The 20435-nt window shown below is 37.5% G+C and overlaps 1 protein-coding gene across 3 annotated transcripts in view; it reads left to right on the top strand.

Moving 5' to 3' along the window:
- MYO1B (myosin IB) overlaps positions 1-19136 on the top strand; it is a 115492-nt gene extending 96356 nt beyond the window's left edge. The window contains exons 23-31 of one of the 3 annotated variants that reach the window (XM_062610001.1): positions 271-357; positions 2982-3068; positions 6198-6272; positions 6666-6800; positions 7710-7816; positions 10842-10974; positions 12485-12637; positions 13569-13696; positions 16142-19136. In XM_062610001.1, coding sequence (XP_062465985.1) covers positions 271-357; positions 2982-3068; positions 6198-6272; positions 6666-6800; positions 7710-7816; positions 10842-10974; positions 12485-12637; positions 13569-13696; positions 16142-16265 — 1029 coding nt within the window. In that variant the 3' untranslated portion in view covers positions 16266-19136. The remainder of the gene's footprint in view (positions 1-270; positions 358-2981; positions 3069-6197; positions 6273-6665; positions 6801-7709; positions 7817-10841; positions 10975-12484; positions 12638-13568; positions 13697-16141) is intronic. The other 2 variants (XM_062610003.1, XM_062610004.1) reach the window with 2 other exon arrangements.
- Positions 19137-20435: the final 1299 nt, after the last annotated feature.

Here is a 20435-nt window from a genome sequence, read left to right as displayed (position 1 = left end):
TAATTGTCTCTAGGTAGATAGAGTGAAGAAGGCTCTTCAGGATAAAGTTATCTGGGAATATTTTCAGTGGCTTAAACTGCTGATTTTTTACTTCTGCTTCTCTTTGCTCCTAACATGTTCTAGCTGGTGCAGTCTGGGAAGCTGGGACATGCTTTAGTATTTGCTGGTTTTAATGACTGGTTTCTTTCTCTCTTTCTTGCACCATTGGGAACTTGCAGTAACCTTTTCTTTCCTAAGCTTTTCTATATCCCATTTTCAAATGCATCACAGGCGCGAAGGGAACTGAGACGACTGAAGGAGGAGGCTAGAAATAAACATGCTATTGCTGTTATTTGGGCTTACTGGCTTGGATATAAGGTATTTCATGCACATATCACATGCCCCTCTCCATTACCCAACAATAGAAACATTTAATCAGTAGTAGATGGTGAGAATTAATGACTAATACAGTTGATTTGAATAGAGCATGATCGTTGATTTGAATAGAGCATGATCATTGATTCCTCTCATTTCCATCCATGCCACACTTAATAAATCTGACAACATTCTGTATGTCAGTTTTTTGTAGAGTAGGAAATTCTTTGCATGGCAACCAGGTAGTGATTTGCACTAACAAGCAATAAAACTAGATTAAAAATTACTAGATTAGATTATCCTCAAATTAGGAAATGCATTTAACTACATGTAAATATGCAAAGCATGGTTTGGGGGAGGGGGGAGAAGGTTGTGTTTTTTGATGTGTTCCCCCTGCCCTTAACAAGTGCTTTCAGTGACACTGTACCAGTGGTCCGATGGAGATTTTTCACCAGGTTGTATATTCTGCACCCTGGGCAAACTTCATTTACAAGTTCAAACCAATCCTCTTAAATTCTACTAAATTTTAGTTTTAATTGGTTTAATTGATTCTCTGGTTGTGATTTGAACCAGTGAGAAAATTTCTCTCAGTACAAGTGAAGCATGGTTTTACGACCTGATCTTTTAGCAGAAAATTATGTTAGTTTGCAATTCTAAACTTAGTCCTAGAAAAATCCCAGGAATTCCAGCATCAGCTGTTTGTTTTCAGAAGCAAAGTCCCACTGAAAGATTCTTGCTAATCCCCAGCCTGCAGTTGTGGGTTATGTGAACATTTGAAATGCTGTTCACTAGTCGTCAAAAATGTAATGGTTTCAATTAATAAATTCATAATTTAGTTGAAAACTATGATCAGGAAACACATGAAGCTTAAAACGTTTTCCAGATATTGTTTAGGGGAGGTGTGTGTGTGGGGGATGTTGTCAGGACAGCTTGCCAGCTAGGTGGAGAAATGGGCTCAAGTTACATCTGGAGTATAATGCTGAGTTTGACCTTTGCAATTTTGATATAAATCTAACAAATTTCTAATGAAATGGCAGCCCTGGGAATCCAAACAAATGTACAGAATTTCCCTCATACCAGAGAGACTTTGAAACTCTTCAGTTCTAGCTTGTAATCAGGTGCTATGTAATTGTACAGACACGCTGTTTCCACTGTGTTTGTTTAAATGCAGTATATTGATAATTTATGTTACTTTTAACCAGAGTTCGTTTCACCAAAAAGCATTTGCTCAGTGCTGCAGAACTGATACTTACTTTCACAGGTTTAAGGTTTTCTTTAGAATCAAAAAGGGCACATCCAGGAAGTGGATGCAATAGTGTTAACTGTGTGGAAGCTTCTCATTTAATAGATCTGGATAATTTTAAACATATTTTAGTAGCTATTTTTGTCAATTGGCTCACATTAAAAATCGCTTCCTTATTCCTTAAATATTCCTTAAATAATTACACTGAATTAAGATTAGAAAAATAATTACTGTGTCTGATAAGAGAGAAAACTTGCTCTTGGTGTGATGTTTTCTCTTTTCCCAGGGGAATATTTAAAACAAGTTTCTAAAAGTTTTCATCAGAGATTGCTTGATTTACCAAAAAATTAATAAATAAACAAACAAATACAACCAACCAAGCAAACAAGCAAAAAAGCTGTGAACCTCAAGTCCTCAGTTTTCTTCCTTTTCACAGACAGGCAAACACTTAGCTTGGCAGAGTCCTTGTTTTTACAGTACTGTATAGTAGGAGCTTTTGTTCCAAGCAGATGGGTGAAAATATGTTCTTTGATATGGTATTCTTTGGCCTACACCTAATGCCAATTAACCTTCCTAGCTACATCAGAGAAAGGTAACTGGCACAGGCTGGAACTGCTGTTGCACAAGTCTGGCTGACAACACAGAACTTGACAAGTGCAAATACATGGATAGAACTGCTCTGACTGATCCTCTAATACTGGAACTCTTTGTTTTAATTGACTTTTATCATCAGATAACTGAATAACAAATATACCGGTGTTTCCTAAAATGTGAGATTCTGTTAAGTTGTCCACACATGCCTTTGTGTTTAGAATACTTTGCAAACTGCTTTCCTAAAATGGGAATGATTGCTAAAATGTAGGTAGGTGCCTATCTCTTTGTACATGCAGAAGGCACTAGGTTCAGGGAAGTTTACCCTTTCATTCCATAAAGACAGACATAATTTACCAGGCTGGAGACACTTTTCTTTTACATAAAGATCAAAATGAAAAGTAACCTCCAGAATAAAAGCCTTCAATAGAGCACTGGTAATTCATCATTACATAGATAGTTTCAGAGTTGATTCTTTTCTGCCCAAGCACTTGCCAATGGAAGTTACCAGATAGGGAGGTTAGTAAACACTGATTCTTGTACACATCATTTTGATCATGCAACTGCAGGCAAAGGTCTCCATTAGAATCAAGTTATAGCTACTTGCCACTGACCTCCCGTGTGGCTTCACACCAATTCACACTGACACATTGGGTTTTAAAGGTTAAACGCTATTCTTCATCTTTCCGTATCTTGAATGTAAGTTGGCTGTTCTATTTGGGAGAAGCCTTTTCCTAGTGGTTGTGCTATCTGCATCGGGCTGTCTCTTTTGTTCACTATCTAAACCTTTTAGGCTCGAAGGGAATTGAAACGCTTGAAGGAGGAGGCTAGGCGTAAGCATGCTGTTGCAGTCATTTGGGCTTACTGGCTTGGACTGAAGGTACTTTCTCAAACACTCCCATCTGTCAACTTGAACTCAATAAGTGTGGCACCTTACTAACACTTAGTAAACAAGCAGTTATGTGGGCTCACTCGTAGAGATGGTTTTTACACAGAATGGCATTGTTTAATTTTGTCATGGACTGTACCAAAAATACATAAGCTGAAAATGCCTCATTTACAGCAGTATTTGGGCATCTGGTTTTTAGAATCAGGAATTTAATTTAGAATCAGGAATTTCAGCTTTCAAGTGAAAGACAAATGGCAGATTAAAGGGACTCTCTCATGGTTGTTGACTTATAAACCTGACCTACATTGGCAAAGATCCTATAAGGAAAGATTACAAGGATGTATTTTCTTATTGTGACCTCTGCTTGTTTGAATGGGAAGTAAGGTGGAGCTGTCTGACTCTCACTGCTGCTCATGTTAGACCCCTGACCCCAGTGTCAAGGGCATGGTGTAAAGCAGTTGATACTGTCCTGTTGCTTCCATCATTGTTTTTAGGGCATGGCATTGCATGCAGTTACCTATGGCTTGTGGCAGCCATGAATTCCTAGAAAAACTGAGATGTACGAGGGTCTTTTGTTTTTTATCCCTTGCTTTCAAAGGCTGGTTGGCAAAAGAAAACACATTTGTAATCTGGAAAAGTGTAGTTCTGGTCTGTAAATAGACTATGAAAATGGCATCTTGAGATGTTTCAGGTCTGCTCCCAGATAATTTATATCATACAGTTTTCAAACATAGTTTGACAGATGCAGTCTTGAAGAACTGTGGAAATCTGAATCAGTTTTGGTTGGCCGGGTGTCACTTTTGCTAATTAGGGATATTGTAGACTTCAGGAATATAAAAGGGAATAATTAAGTCGATAATGCAAAGTCCAGCTCTCATATTCTCATACTTACTCTAACAATGCTGGAGTGGGAAAAATAATTACAAAACAATTTTATATATGTATATTATGTATATAAAAACATCCATTACAATACATACATGGAAGCCAGAGCTGGAAATACAAAGGAGCCGTTTTAAGAAGTCACTCTGCAGATCAGAATCACAGTGTGGGTACTTCTGCCAAAGTGGGTCTGGTTTTATGACTTTAAAACAAGAATATGTCCCTGCTGAGAACTCAGAGGCTGTTTCATATCAAACAGCAGCATTTAAATGAAAACTGATGAAACCAAAATCTTTAAGGCACATTACAGCAGAAATATGTTTTTGCCTGTCTGTGGTGTGGTTTTTCAATGTATTTTTTAATAGTGTAAGCAGCATTACCATCTCACCTAAAATACGCAGATTTTTCTGAATGAGAACATAGTCTGTAATTACAATATATCACTGTTGCCACAGACAGTTCTTATTAGATGTCAAAGTATTTTCAACCATGACATATGAAACTGAAGATTTAAAGTTGATACAAGTGATCAAGATTAAACTATTAAATTATTGAGGGTTGGGGGTTTTTTAATGGTACGGTAAGTATATTTTAATAGCATTTGTGATACTTTCCAGATTTAGGCTTTTCTGGAACGGCTTGCATTTTTCAGTGCTTGCTTTGCAGCTTCCCTCCAGCGCAAATAGGACATGTGGGTGTAGATTAGTCCCTTTGTTCCAAACTAATTTGCACACTTTGCAGCTCACGGAGAATAATATAAAGCAACAGCATTAAAGAGAGTCTGTGAGAGCATGGTGAGATTTGGGATGATTGTGGTTGGAGTGGCTTTAAGTGTGTTAATTTCCATCCCTGAATAAGTAGTAAAGGATGTACACTAACTATAGAGCACTAAACCTTACACAAAATCAGTGAATAAGAACTCTAATAATTTTTTCCTACAAAGTGAGGAGGAAAAAATTATGTGCTGTATTTGCATAGAATGATGACAACTGAATGCTGCCAGTCGTGTTGGTGCATTTTAATCTGTAATTAAACAAAATCCATTTATCGGGGGGGGTGTGGGATGTGTTGTAATCCCAGAATGGTGACAGATTCTTGCTTCCAAAATGCTGGCTTATCTTAAAATGCATGACACTCAGTATAGGGCAGAAGGTGTGCCAGGGTAAGCCAAGAAAATTTTTTCTTACAAGTTGATGTGGGTTTTTCTTCTATGGGTTTTCCCTTACTTTCTGGTTACAGTGAACTCGGCAGCACACAGCGAGTACCTAAAACCGCTAAATTTGCTGTGGGGCAAATGAAGTAAAACTACAATATTTTCCCTGGGTTTTGCCCTAAACCTGTAACAGGTGTGTTGCTGCTGTGCCAAAGTTTGGGGAAAGCTGGGGGATGTTTCAGCTAACTTTATGTGAGCTTGGGCTCCACATAAAACTGCAAACCAGTTGTGCTCAGATTGCGCTTTCTGCAGGGAGGAATATAGGTACTCTGCTAAATAGCGTTCTTAGGAATATGAAGGGGAAAACAAGTGTTCTGAAACTTGGATTTGCCAGCATGTATTAAAAATGGGTGTCACCTGCAAAATGGTTCTCAGTGATTCCTTGTTGTAAGTAAATTTCAGTAGTAAATATCAAGCTTGCTGATATCAAGCAACCTTTGTGTTGATTCTTTGCTCTTACCTGGCAGCAAAATCTTATTTTCCTTTTGGAACAAAGACTGCTTGTGTGAAAAGAGATTTTTCATGCATAAGTCTGCTCTGGAAAAAAAAAAACCCACCCTTACAGAAACTCTGTGTATTAAGAATCTCAAAGGAGAAAAATCAGAAATATTTAGCCAGTCAATTATGTAATTAACATCAGCTCAGTGTCACTTTAGACACAATAAAATATCTAGCACTGTTGATATCTCACTTTATCCAATCTAACTTTATGCAAAACCCCATGAAAATAATTCATGCTGTGAATTCAACAATATTTTAATAGGTTACCTGTTCAGAGGAAAGCATTCCACATTGTCCATTGAATTTGCAAATGACTGTGCTCAGCTGAGGTGACTTTCTGACCACTCAGTCCATGGTCTGGTTCATATATTTTAAGTGTACCCAGTTATTGTTCCTATTTCAGGGAACACTGTGCATGTTTATGTGCCTTTTTAGTATTTTCTGCCATAGAACTTTATAGTACAGCACCTGTACAAAGGGATTAATGTGTTGTATTCACTTTAAGGGTTTGTTTAATTTTTTAGGTCCGTAGAGAGTACAGGAAATTCTTCAGAGCCAATGCTGGAAGAAAAATCTATGAATTTACCCTTCAGAGACTTGTATGTATATATCCGCATGAAACACATTGCATTTTCTGTGTTTTGAAGTTTTTGTTTGATAGCAAAAGTAACAGCTGTGTTATGGCGTTAATAGTCTTTGTAAGGAAATGTCTAAGCTAAGCATATGGAAAATTGACAAATAATCAGCTGTTGTAAGGAAAGGATAGCGGTAGTGTTTTGAAGGTATGGGAAGGGTACTAACTAAGCATTGGTATCTAAATCTGCAGTTCTCAGTATACCTGGCATCTTAAATCCATATCCAGGTTTGTGAAAGCTGAGAGTTGTAGTTTGGTGGCTGTGCTTTTAATCACAGAGCATCTGCTTTTCCTTCCTTATATCAGTAACTCTGGTATTTGAACATTATTAAAACATCTTGCTTTAATTTTTTCACAGATGCAAAAATACTTCCTGGAAATGAAGAATAAGATGCCTTCTTTATCACCAATAGATAAGAACTGGCCAGCAAGACCTTACCTTTTCTTGGACTCAACTCACAAGGAGCTAAAGAGGATTTTCCATTTGTGGAGGGTAGGATACATCCTAGTCCAGTCTATGCAGAACTTCATCATGATTTCCAATAGTTTTGTTCATGAAGGGCCTATTTTTAGGATGTATTTCTTCCCATTCCAGCCCGGATGATTTTATTACTTTGGAAGATGTATGGATTTTGATCATTATCTTTGGCCTGCAAGGGTATAACTATCCTGCCTACTGCTTTCTGGGGCTGAGGAGGGAGGATTGCTTCCTGCCTTCAGCTTTTAACATAACAGTAAAACCGTACGCCTGTTGCCTGTTAATTGGTAGCTTATAATACTTGTGACCGTGGCCAGGACTGGGGCTAGGTCTTAGACCAGCACTGGAAGTACTGGCTGGATTTTTTTACTGAAGAACTGTGTTTAGCTGAGATTTGGTTTGGATCTTTGGATAGAGAAAACACTGAGAATCTGTAGAAGTGCCGATGATTCGTTTTACTGGTCTTGTGGGCTGTGTTTTCTGTGAATTGTCAAGGAACAGCTTTTCTTACTGAGCCTGCAAAATTCATTCTCTCAGCTGTGTTTTGTTCTTTCTTACATAAACTTCCACAATGGTGGAACTGTATATATATGTTTATCTTTCTGTAAACCTTTTTAGCACAGTCTTCCAGTGACTGGTATCTGATATAATAAGCTTGTGTTCAAACGCAACATGCTTAAATTGAGACAGTTTAGACACTGGTTGTGGTGTAATTCAGAACTATCTAGAATGGGCAAGGAGAAAACCACCTCTGTTGCCTCTTACTGTGCTACAGTGGCATATAGGATGGAGCTGAGTCAGTTCAGAACTATACAAGGAATGTGCATCTTGAGCAATAAGCAAACATGAGTCTGTGGTGCTGCTGCTTCAGATCAGATTAGGAAGGATAATTTTTGGGTTTGCTTAATATATTGTGTTTTGTAGTGTAAAAAGTACAGAGACCAATTCACAGATCAGCAGAAGCTTATATATGAAGAAAAACTGGAAGCAAGTGAACTTTTCAAGGACAAGAAGGCTTTATATCCAGCCAGGTAATGACTTATTCTACTGCTTCTAGTGTACAATAAAGTCAATATCCATACATAGATTTAGGAAACCAAGCAAGATTTTGCTTTTTATATTAAGCAGTAAAGTGCATTTTCCTTGTTTGATGATGTCCCTCCATCATTTTACTTTACAATCCTGCAAATTGACCTCAGTTTGCTTCTAACACAGATGTTGTTGCAGCCCACTAATCCTGTGATACTGAGCGCTTCTGTCCAGAAGCCATGATGTTCTGTTGTTCTAACCCTCCGTGACCTCTTCACATTGTAAAAGCTTGGAGAACTTACAGAAGGGAATAACTCTCACCCTTTCCCCTAGTTTCCATCATGCTGGTTTCTGCAACCAATAAATGTAGAGTGAATTGGAAGGCTGTAAGTGACCATGTCACTCCCAGATGAGGTGTACCAGGGTGTGCCACTCTTAGTTCAGACTCAGTACATTCACCATAATGCTCTAATGTGAAGACTAGGTAATTTAAGAGTTAGATCATTGGTATGTATCTATTTAAAAGGATACTTAAAAATATATACATTTAAAGTGCTTAAAAATTTGAAGGGGGCTTTTTAAAAATGTATAATCTTTGCAAATAAGTTTTTTGGTTTCTCTGGTTACTGAGTTCCTAAAAACTGAAAAATTCTTGTCATTGCAGTCTGCAGAGCTAAGCACTACTCAAAGTAGTATCTGATTACTCAGTAGTATCTGATGTTGCATAAGGAATGTACTTCTTTTGCATCGATAAAACTGACAAATATAGGAGCACCGGAACTCTGTTTTTCTTAGACAAAGGTCTTGTCCATCTCAGGAGAATTTTCTTTCAGAAGCCATAGTTTGAGCTGAGCAGGAACAAGGCATTGTAAAGCAAGAAGCAAGGTTCAGTAGAGGAAGGATCAGGAATCTTCATGCATTGATGAGAGCAGTTCCATGCATGGACAAGCTCTGCTTAGTTGTGTGTCTGTAATTTATTGGTTTTGGTTTGTGTAACTGAAACGTTTCCTTTTTTCCTCTTACAGGCTCAGTGTATGTTTCCCTTTCTTCCTTTCAGTAGATAACTTATTTAATGGCTGTATATGTTAGCTTGTGGTTTGCTCCTTATTTCCTTTGGGATGTCTTTTTATGCTGCTGAGAAAAGAGAAAGATGCTGCCTTTGGACTTCTCTAGGAACAAGGTTGTTTTTTTTTTTTTGTTTGAGTCAGTGTAGATCTGATCAGCATAGAGCTCCTTGGGAAGGAAGGAATTTTATTTATATAATTGGTTTGGTACCTTTTACACCAAGACCAAACAGTGAAATATTATAAAACAAAACATATATCTGAGATCCTTTTATCCAAGGCATTCTGAAGTGGTATATATGATAGTAACTGCTGATTCATTTGAGTTTTAGCTTGTGATTTGTCATAGTTATTAGGGACAAAGTCCACAGAAAATCTACTGGTTTGGTGGCTATGGTTTCATAATGCTAATTAATAAAATCAAAAAAAACCTAAAGCTCCAATGTGGTAGAAAGTTAGAATGCTTTCCCCACCCTGCACTAATTTAGAAACATTTCTGTCTCTTTTTGCCTTTTATTCAGAGCTGATTAGCTCTTGTTGGAGCTTTTTATCAGCCTAAGGGTGGAGGAATTTAGTGTATAAAGTTTCTGGGTAGTTAGCATGATAATGATTCATAGGATGTGGATAATTTTTGTGTATAATATAATTATTTAAGAACAGAAAGGGACTTTTTAATGAGTACTGAAATACTAGCAGCATTCGTTTTCTCTCCCATCTTGCTGCGTGCCAGAGATGCAATTACAAAGGTAGTGCTATTACACATAATATATTGGTTCCTCTTGGGCTCTGGTTGTGGATTTTTTTCATTAAATTACAATCTGGAGTAATTTTGATTAAATTACAGTCAAAGCACTTTGCATTTAGTCCTTTGATTGTAATTTAATCAAAGTGATTATTTAAAGTGACTTCCAAACAAAGCGAGCAGCAACTGCAGTCAGCAGTTCTCAACTGATAGCAAAGCTCTTCCTGAATAACCCTGAGGTGGATAAAGGTGAGGTGATTTGCAGGTGCAGCAAGTCTTGACTGAAGAGCTGATACACATTTAACAAACAGATCTTGAAGGCAAGTTCTTGTCTGTCACTCTGAAGTATTGAGAAAGGGCAAAGGTGTCAGTCCTACTATTCCCTGTTTTCACAGAGACAGTTATTGGGTGTTTTTAAAACAAAATTGATTGCATATGCAAGGATGTACTTGTGTCTTACACCTGTAGCAATCTGACCCATTTGATTGGAAAATGTTTCCAAAGCAAAGGCAAAAAAAGAAAATCCTATTACTGTCTCTGGTGATAAATTTCTCTTCATTCACTATCACTGTGCTGTAAATGTATGCAGGATTCTGTGTCCAATACATATACTGTTTCTAGCCCTCCACCTCCTCCTTTCTCTTATCCCCTGGGATAACATGCTGGGAGATACATCCACACTACTTTGTAGCAATTCCCAAGTTATTTTCAGCTGATGTAGGATGGCTGAACGGCACAAATTAATGTTAACACCACCTCACTTGAGTAAGCAGTGGTACTGAACTGGAGAGACTTGTGGCTGAGCAAGGCACTGCAGTTCTCAGCTTCTCAGCACGATGGAGGACAATTACACTGCAAAAATGCACACCATGTTAAAAGCTCTGTTTGCATTCAGTTATGTATTCTCCTAATTACTCTGTTAGACAGTAGCAAATTATTTTGCACTGCTGTTGTTTAAAACAGGTAGAAATTGTGAGTAAAGGTTTTGGGGCTGTTCACAGTCTTCGTTCGCTAAAAGTGATGCAGCAAATTACTTTTCCTGGTAGAGAGTGTATCACAGCTTAAGTGAGCTTCCAACAGTATAGAGTCATGGAAAATGGTATTTGGTGTATCTCCTGGCTCCATGAAGCCCGAATCAGAGCATGGTGGTTTAACAAGGTTTGCTTCTTCCCTGAGATTCATATTTAACTCATGTTTCCTATGTCTTTTTTTGTTGGGCAGTGTCGGGCAGCCATTCCAAGGAGCTTACTTGGAAATCAGCAAGAACCCCAAGTACAAAAAACTTAAAGATGCTGTGGATGAAAAGATCATCATTGCAGAAGTTGTGAATAAGATCAATAGAGCTAATGGGAAGGTAATAAAATTGAACTGTTTTATCCAGAAGAGTAGATCATTTTTGTTACAAATGAACTAAGATGGAGACTTTGTTTCTGTCTTGTAAAAGCCTGAGGATTTTTTTTTTTTATGCTTTTTTCTTAGGGCAAGAGTGGAAATGTTGGATTTAGGTTTTAAATTTATGTAAATATTACTAAAGTCTTGTTTGGGTTTGTAGTTTTCAGTGACTTTTCCAAACAGAAAAGTCATCTCCTCAACTGGAAACAGACTGGACCAATTCACAGACCTAGCTCTTCTATTTACCAATTGAAGAAAATAAATATTTGGAGAATATTGTTCTTGTTCAAGTATTTAGAAAATATAACCTTTCAAAGTTCACGCTGTCATTCAAGCTCCTGATTATCACATTTTGTTAGGTTTTAAACTTGTAAGTGGCATACTCTGCCAGCTTTGCCTGTCTTCTGATTGATAATTTTGGAATGAAGAGGCAAGTTTCTTGTATCATTTGAATAAAGCTGTTAAATATGCTGGGTACTGTTTTATTTTGCCAACAAAGAACTTGTTTTGCATTTAAATTACACTTATTAAAACTGGAAGTATTATCCTACTTGAGTAAATGTAATTGTTTTCCCCATATCTGTCTAAATATTAGAAGTAGTAGATCTCAACTTCTCAGAAGTAGATGTCATATGCTTTTGTAGGAGTGAAATTAGGTTGTCTGTTGTTGATGCCAAGTTAATTTTCCAGTTTAGAAGAAACTAATTAAGTGAAGACAGTATCTTTCCTGTACTTGCATAGGCTACGGCATTCAAGATTAAAAAATAATAACAGTAGTAATGAGCTATGGTTCTGTGTGTTTAAGAGACAGCTACTTCTTAGTATAAATAATTAAGATTTCATTATTTAAAGTTTTATAGGAGAAAAAGCCATGTTCTCTTTTCTCTTTCTTATACTTTCTAAGATAAATTTAAGAACTCACATTCATGCTTTACAAATATTTGCTGTTTGAAAATATGAATGATTATCCTCCTAAAGAATAATTCCAATAGATAAAGGGATGAGAACATAACATTGAAAATACCTACATCATTTCTGTTCTGCAGCAGAATTTTGGTGAATAACAGTAAATAGTGAGGCTTAGTCCTGAATTATCTATCACTGAAAAGGTACAATTGGTTTCCTGGTGATTGACAGAGCATGAGAAATGAGGTTATTCTTCTTTTTTTACATATTTACATAGTTTCTGAGTTTCAGTTTCTGAATTCTATAAGCTAGAAATTAAAGGAATTCTTTATAGCTAAGCATAGGTGCCAAAATGAGCTAAGCTTCTCAGTCTATAATTAGACGCTTAAGTAAATTGGACCCAATTTTAACTGATCTGCAGCTTTTACTGAACATCAAATGTTCATATTTATTAATATGGTCCAAGCTTATTAACACTGTGAACTGCTTATAGTCTTAGTAGCTGCTCAATAAGGACTAGTTCTCTCTCTGTGTAGGTAATGGTTGGCATTGTCGTATTTTCACAGGCTACATCCAGAATTTTCTTATTAACCAAAAATAACGTTCTTCTTGCGGATCAAAAATCTGGGAATATCAAGTCAGAGGTTCCACTGGGAGATGTTACCAAGGTGTCCATGAGCTCCCAGAATGATGGCTTCTTTGCAGTGCACCTCAAGGAGGTCAGTTACAACTTTATAATACAATCATATGACTGGTTTGCATGCAGTGGTGTAAAAGATGTTTATCAACTGCCTTGTATTGTTAAATTTTAGTGGTCAGCCTATAGGCTTAGAAATTTATTGAATTTTGGCACATCTGCAAAAACTTTGATATAAAACTACTGAAGTCAGATAAGTGCAGTTACTACATTAAGAACGATCATTTACTTGTGAAAATCAGACTTCATATTTCACTGTAGCCTCTTCAGGATTGGAGTTTTCCATTGGTAATACGGGCCTTTAATCTGCCTCAGATTCTTTGTGGCAGTGTTTTCCTTTTTAGCTGCTCATATAATTCTTCCTGACACATTGGCAGAATATCTCTCTTTTCTTTATGGGATGCCAAGAAATCCATGTTACGGCACAGCTAATTCAGTTACTCAGTTCTAAGGAACTTAGTTCAGTGCTATATTTGCTTCGCTGCACTGTCAGCATTGCTCTGCTAAAATCATTAAGCTGGCATTTGTATTGTAGCTTAAATGGATTTGAAGAACATCATATGTAATGTCTTTTCATACTGACTGCCTTCATCCTAATACTGGCGTTGGTAATTGCTTTCTGTTCCTTTGTGAAAATACTGTGAGCTTGCTGGGGCATAAGCAGAAGAGGAGTTCAGGAGCACTACAGTTTTGTAGGACAAATGAAGGCAACCCTCCCTTAGGGTCAGAAGGAGTTTTTAATTTCCTCAACAGGTTAGTGGTTTATTTGAGAGTGACTTGCATTTTGATCCTATACACTGCATTGCATCTCTCTTTGATTTACAAGGCAAAAGGCTGTTGCTTCATTGCAATGTGGCGAGAATAGTCCTTGTAAAACCTCCTGGTTGGCTGGCATTTAATATTTTCCAGGTTCTAGATTTTGATACTTCTAACTCCTTCCCTTTCCATTTCAGGGTTCAGAAGCAGCTGGTAAAGGAGATTTCCTGCTAAGCAGTGATCACCTGATTGAAATGGCCACTAAACTTTACCGCACTACTCTCAGCCAAACCAAACAGAAGCTCAACATTGAGATATCTGATGAGTATGTTTCTTGTTTGCTTAAAAGTACATTTGCAACGTGCTAAAGAGTCAAGTATCTAATGTTAGAAAAACAAAACACTGTCATGTAACTTACAGTTCTTTTCTCTTGACAGAATACTTGTAGATAAGGATCCAATTTTCAATGTCTACTCATTTCCTTTAAAGTCCTTAGAGAAAATGCGCTTTTCTTAAGGCAGTTTTGAATAGGGCTATGAAGCAGGATGGCATTTGAGATAAGTGTTTTGTATGACTGAAAATTTCTGAGGTGTTCATTGGACAGTAGGTGCCAAGTTCTAGTGAAAACAACATAAACAGAATGAAAAGCTCCTCCCCAAACACACAGAACACACATGGTGGTAATGTAGGTCTGTAAAGGTCTACCTTATCTTTTGTGAAGGTGAAAATGGTATTCTTAAAATTCCTGCTGATGGTGTTTGAACTGCCTACTGTTGTTTTGGGTTTTTGGCTGTTAAAAGGCTTTGTTTGATAAAAAGGTTGCATCTCAGATTAGTATTTCTTTCTGCTTGGTGCAGTTTCATATTCTGGCCTTAATAAAGACTGCACTTGCAGTGTTTATAGCTATGGAATAAAAATGCTTGTGTGTGTGTGAACTCCTAAAGCCTGCTGAGTAGGAGTACCTCCACTATTGTTATGTGCTCAGTTTGTTGTGTGAAGTGCCCCCTGGTTACAGCAGTGTTGATTTGGTGGCTTTATTCATTATGAATAGAGAAGAAAATCTGGAACACTTTAACAATAGTGAAATAAAATTTCTGTAGGAAAAAAATTGAACCTTTTCTCTGGCTGCACCGCACTGCTTGCATTCTAGAGTCATGACGGCGAGTACAGTTTGTATCTGTTCAGATCTGAGGTTTTATTTTAAGGCTAATTTTCTCCTTCCTTGAAAATGACATCTGCCATTTTCCTTTGTGCTGTCACCAGATGTGATTTAATTTGCTCAAGGGTGTGTGTTTTTAACATCTAAAAGAGCATGGCTGTCTCCAGGAAGTTTCTAGTTTAATGATGGCTACAAAGGAATAAACTACTAGAACAAAGTTTAAGCATGCACTGTGCTAGTCTAGACTGACTGCCTTAGGTCTGGAAAACAGTCTGCTTTCTGGGAGCCTTGCATTTTGGGATGTGGTTTCGTCTCTTGTCTTGCAGATTAAAAACATTCAAGTGTGTGTTGCTGTTGAGTTTATCCAGACTATAGTTCCATCTCTGTTACTGGTAAAGCAGTACTCTTTTTCTCTCTGCTAGAGTTTAGATACAAGCACAGCTAGGGATTGAGGAGAAAATGGCCTTATCTTGACAAATCTACACTAGTTTTGGGGAAGAGAGCTGGTAGAACCAAAAATACTGTTCAATAAGGGTATGTCTAGTAAGAGGCATACTGTTTATATATATAATGCTGGAACAATGGGTCTAGGAAAACTCAGCACTGGTGACAAGAGATGCTGGCCATAACACCTACTTACGTTTTCTGGATGCTTGCATGGCTGCGAACAAGTTAATCTTTGAGTGTCTAAGCTGTGCAGCAGGAAAGCAGGACCGAAGGGCAGCTCAGCACAGCAGAGGCCACTTCCTCCCCCGAGCTCTGCCATCAGCTTGATTTGTGGTTTCCGGCTGCAGAACACATTCTTTGAAGTTTTTGGCCTCTGCTGGAGGACTTTTTAAGGATGCTAAAAGGGAAAATCTGCTGTGTTACAAAGGACTTTTCAGGTCAGCAACTGCTGCATGTGAGCTGAGGGGCAGCGCTGCCCTGTTCACTGCTGCTTTTAATCTCTCTATCCAGATCAGTGAGTGGTTTGAGACTTCACAGGGGGAGTTTAAACGTTTTTTTAAGCCATTCTCCACGTTCAATGAAATTTCTCTTCCAGTAAAAAAAGTGAAGAGTCAAATCCAAATTAACTTATCCTAGACAGTAGGAAATACCTCAATTTGGACATTGCTGGAAAGGAAATGTATTTTCCCAGTTGCTGAGCAGGGGCCTGTAAATTAGAAATAGGAGAGCTGCTAAAATACCAGCTACATAATAAATTAAGCACAAAACAGGAGGAGTGCTCCCAGTGTTACTATAGAAGTACTTAGCTTCTTTCTGTGAAAAAAAGAAAAGTCCCTTTGGGTGACGGTGAAGCAGTTGGAAATAGTCTTTGCTGCATTTCTGGTACGTTAGAAATTCTGTTTTAAACTGCCTTCTTTCTGAAGGAATAGCAAACTACCTGTTGTATAAGGTCCACAGTTACCGGCAAAAACCAGTAACTAAGGTATACTACCTAAAGAAGGTTCAAGCCATACCATAACACAGCATTTCTTTTATTCCCCAACTCTCATTTATTAATGCAGACCTGAAAATGACATCTTTGGAGCGATGCTCAGAGCCAGCAGGAAAAGAATTCTGAGGTTTTTTTCCACCTTTAATGAAAATGTATCTTATTCCCTCTCCTAGGTTCCTGGTCCAGTTCAGACAAGACAAAGTGTGTGTGAAGTTTATACAAGGCAGCCAGAAAAATGGCAACATCCCAACTTGCAAGCGAAAAAACAATCGCCTTCTTGAAGTGGCTGTCCCTTAACTGCAGCTGGTGGCTCTCCCTTTCACGGACTTGTTTCTTTGTAATAGTGCAATTTTAGTTGTTTGGTTTTACTGGTTTTATCCCTTTCTGGAGCTGTTGATGGCTAATAGCTTTAGGAAACCCTTGGCAAAACATTCGATCAATCGACTTTTAAATCCTTTTGTTCATGCCAGAGTCTTAACCCTCAAAATGCAGATTTTTACCCACTGAGGCGTTTTTACCAGCTGGAACATACCTGTCATACACAAATCATTCTCTTTGTTTAGCGGTCATATTTTAGTGCAGCATACCATAAACCTACATATTAATGCTAAATTACTCATATTCCTTAGTCTAGGGATCTGCTTAACAGGAACTACACATGGCCTTGGTGCTTGATGGCCGTTTGTGCCCAGTGTCATAGAATCATAGAATGCTTAGGGTTCGAAAGGACCTTGAGATCATCTAGTTCCTATTGTGGTGGTGTGAAGGGCTCCTGGCTTGTCACTGCTGGGGAGACCAGCAGGATGGAGGCTGACACACTAACTCATGTAGTTAACACTAAGACCTATGTAACTTGACCTTTTAGTCACTACAGCACAGGAACATCTAATTCTGCAAAACTGATTATACAAGCAGTTATATGCATAATTTTATCATAAAAATGCAGAATTTTGAAACAGGAATTTTAATCAGGTCAAATGTTTTTAATGACTTTATACAGTAGAAATCAGTAAAATTATAAAAACTTGCTTCTTTCACAAAGGCTATACAGTTCGAGGCGTATTTTCTGTTCTGCTTTTTTCTTTTAAATTATCAGTTAAGATTAGAGCCTGAAAAATGGAATAGTATTCATAACACAAGTAGATGCTAGGTATTTAAACAGTTACCAAGCGAAAGGTTTGAGCCTTTCTTTTAGATATTGGCATGTACAATGTGCAATAAAACATACGTGACATTTTGTGAAAGAATTATTTATAATACATTTTTGTGTGCAAGAGAGGATTGGTGCAGGCTGCATAGACAGTGTAAGGTTTAAACTAGATTTGTGTTGTTAATTTGCAGTTTTTTAGGGTGTACGCTACAGTTGTCAATTTGGGAAGAATACTCAGAATTAAAAAATTGTTAATTTGGAGGTCTGTATATAAATTGTTATGGTAATAAAAGTGTTCTAATTCTGTGCTATTTGGTACTCCTATGTTATAACCATATTTTTGTACTCCAAACTGTTTTATATAACTTGTGTGCCTGATGTAAATGTGTGCACAGAAAATACAATCAAGAACTGCATTATAAACTTTCAGTGTAACTGATTGCACTTAATCTTTTATAAGCCAGAAGCATTAGCTGAAATCCTTAAGAGGAGAGATGCATGTTTAGATAGAAGTAACTACTCAAGTGAAGGGTTTGTTGGATGTGACTGATTTGTTGATGCAAGGACAGTTGAGAAAGCATTGTATTTTTGCAGTCTGATATAGGACAGATTAAGACCCTGAGTATCTGATGTGCAGTGCTGGAAGTCCAAGCATAAATAAAGGAAAGATAAAGAAAAGTTCAGAGTCTCATTACTCTCCTGGTGGTAAAGTGATGTAGTGCTCATGGCTGTGAAGGCTCCTCTGGGTAGTTCAGCATTAACAGTGTCTCTCCTCCTTAAAACAGCATTTACTGCAGTAGAGGTTGTGTAGTGCTAATGGTTATTGGGCCGAAAAAACAGCTGGGTTGGGTTATGCCATGTTTTGCTTTGGGATTAAAGTGCATATTTTTCTCTGATTTGGATACAAAATAATTGTTTTTAAGTGGTTGCTTTAATGTTGCTGTTGAAAGTCCATGTACATGACCTTCAAAGGTGGGAGTAAGCAAAAGATACATCTCCCTAACTATGACCAAAAGTTGCCTCTTCCTTGTGATCATAGCTTGAGCCCTTCTTTCACTAATTGAGTTGGTTTAATAGTTTAATAAAATTTAAATAATTTTACATGTAATTAGAGATGTTTATGAAGGAAATCTTACTATCAATTTGTAATGCAAAAGTAGGATACTTCAAAGCGATTACTCCATTGCCTTAAGAAGACAGCATGTAATAACATGGCATTTGAAACTCCTAAATCCTGTATTAGAATCCCTGCTTGGTAAATGTTGGAAGGTTTGTAAAACTGTTCACTATCTTGAAAACCTTGCAGTAAGGACCACAGCGAGCAAATTTTGAAAATGAATACAAAAGTAAGGAAAAACATTTGAAGTCTGATATAATCCTGTAGTTGCTTGCAGGTAGGAAATGGGAGAGTTTAGAGTACGTACATCTGAGTATGGAACCCATGAAATTAGGGTATTGCAGGATAATGTTCGGATACTTAACCCACCCCAGACAGACCCAGCACACATCCGTTTCACGTTTTAATCTTTGCAGCAAGACATGATAGCCATACCTGCAAAAGACTGGGAGAGGGATAAATTCCTCACTTTGATTTTTGTTGCTTCTTTTCTTTTTCTGGACCTTTACAATTTTTACCTTGCATATTAGCTGGTACTTTGTGATAGTTATTATTTGACACTTAAATATTTCTCACTGTACAGAGCAAGTTTTGCTGGACATGAATTATTTAGATACGCTAGACGAGTCATGGTATCTTGATGTTTAGATTGAAGTATCTAGGATGTTGAAAATGAAAATGTGAGGTCACGTAGGTTTCTTTTCCTCTGTTTTCTTTCATAACTGTCTATCAAATAGTCTTGTAAGGAGCAGAGTATTCCTCTTATGGTGCTAGCCTTACACGTCCTTTTACTTGTGAATTTTAATTTGTCATCAGAAAGCTCGGCAAGGATCATTAAAGAAAATGAGATTTGTTTCATGAAACTTTCAAGAATCAAATAAAATTCTGTTCTAGACCTATACTTTCTCTATATCTGTATCTTCCTTACTGCCATCAAATCTAAAAAGAGCAGGTGTCTGGGTTTTAGATTAAAGATGCACAACACTGGTGTATGACTTGGAGAGAGAAATTGTTTCTGTTTTTAAGAGGCAGCATGTCTTCCTCAGTGATTCACTGTAGCCTTTTGCAGTGCAGTTCTTCAATGCAAGTCTTTTACTCAACAGTTTTCAACTTTTCTAACATCAGGATATGGACTGATTCTCTAAGAACTATATTAAAAACTAGATTAAACTGATTTTTCAAAAATAGCTTTGAGCCCCAAACCTGTCATATTCCACATTTTGTCTCATTATCTTTTTCTCTGTTTTTATCCATAGCAGTTTTGCCCTGATTTATGTATCTTTTTGTTCATTGTACAAATTACGGAAGAAAGAAATTAAAGCATCAGAAAAAGCATCTTTAGTTTTAATCCAGGTTTGTTTTCATTGCCAAAATGAGAGCCTTTTCCTACACAGTTCTGGGGAAAAAAACCTGAAGAATTAATTCAAAATTTTGATATGAAATGTTTTCCCCACTTGGTGCACATGTTAATTCTTAAGCTTTTAGAGCCTTAATCTTGAAGAACATATTTTCCATATTCTATCAGAAACGGTCATGGTTATTTTAAGGTTGCACTATAGTGTGATGCTGATGGGCAGGAGGGAGATATACACGTCTATGCTTCTTTGGACATTAGAACTTTCCAAGAAGCACACGTTTTAAAGACAGAACTGGAAGTGTTTTTTAACAATGCTGCCAATTAATAACAATACAGAGAAGCATGAATTTTAAGTATCTCTGGCACTGCTAACAGATAAGGTCTGATTTTTCTGCTGTCAAGCTTCCGTCCTTACTGGAGTGTTTTGTAGCTTACATAGATACACATGACTGTGAGTGGAAGGGATAAATCTTTACTAATGTTTGTAAAACCCCTCAGAGTGATCGAAGTTCTCTGGAAACTGCTTTTAATACTGTGGTTTAAAATAATTGCATGTTATGTCAGTGCCCCATGACCTTCCAGTTAACTGTAACTAAAAGTTATTGGCAGGTAGCATCATCCTGTAGGCCTTCGAGCACGATATTTACTAATCTGCATTACAGACCTGTCTCTCTGAAATTGTGTGATCTGTTAAGTATTTTCAGGAGACTTCAGGCAGTAGCATCCTCCCTCCAACACTTACGGATGGGGCAGCCACAGCTTCTTTGGGCAACCTGAGCCAGTGCCTCAGCACCCTCACAGGGATGAATTTCTTCCTGACCTACATCTCCCCTCTGTCAGGTT

The sequence above is a fragment of the Pezoporus occidentalis genome, unplaced genomic scaffold (genome assembly GCF_034315485.1).
Source record: "Pezoporus occidentalis ecotype Australia unplaced genomic scaffold, CSIRO_AGI_Poc_V1 ctg143, whole genome shotgun sequence".
In the NCBI taxonomy this organism is placed as follows: domain Eukaryota; kingdom Metazoa; phylum Chordata; class Aves; order Psittaciformes; family Psittacidae; genus Pezoporus; species Pezoporus occidentalis.
This window is presented reverse-complemented; position numbering and strand designations above follow the sequence as displayed.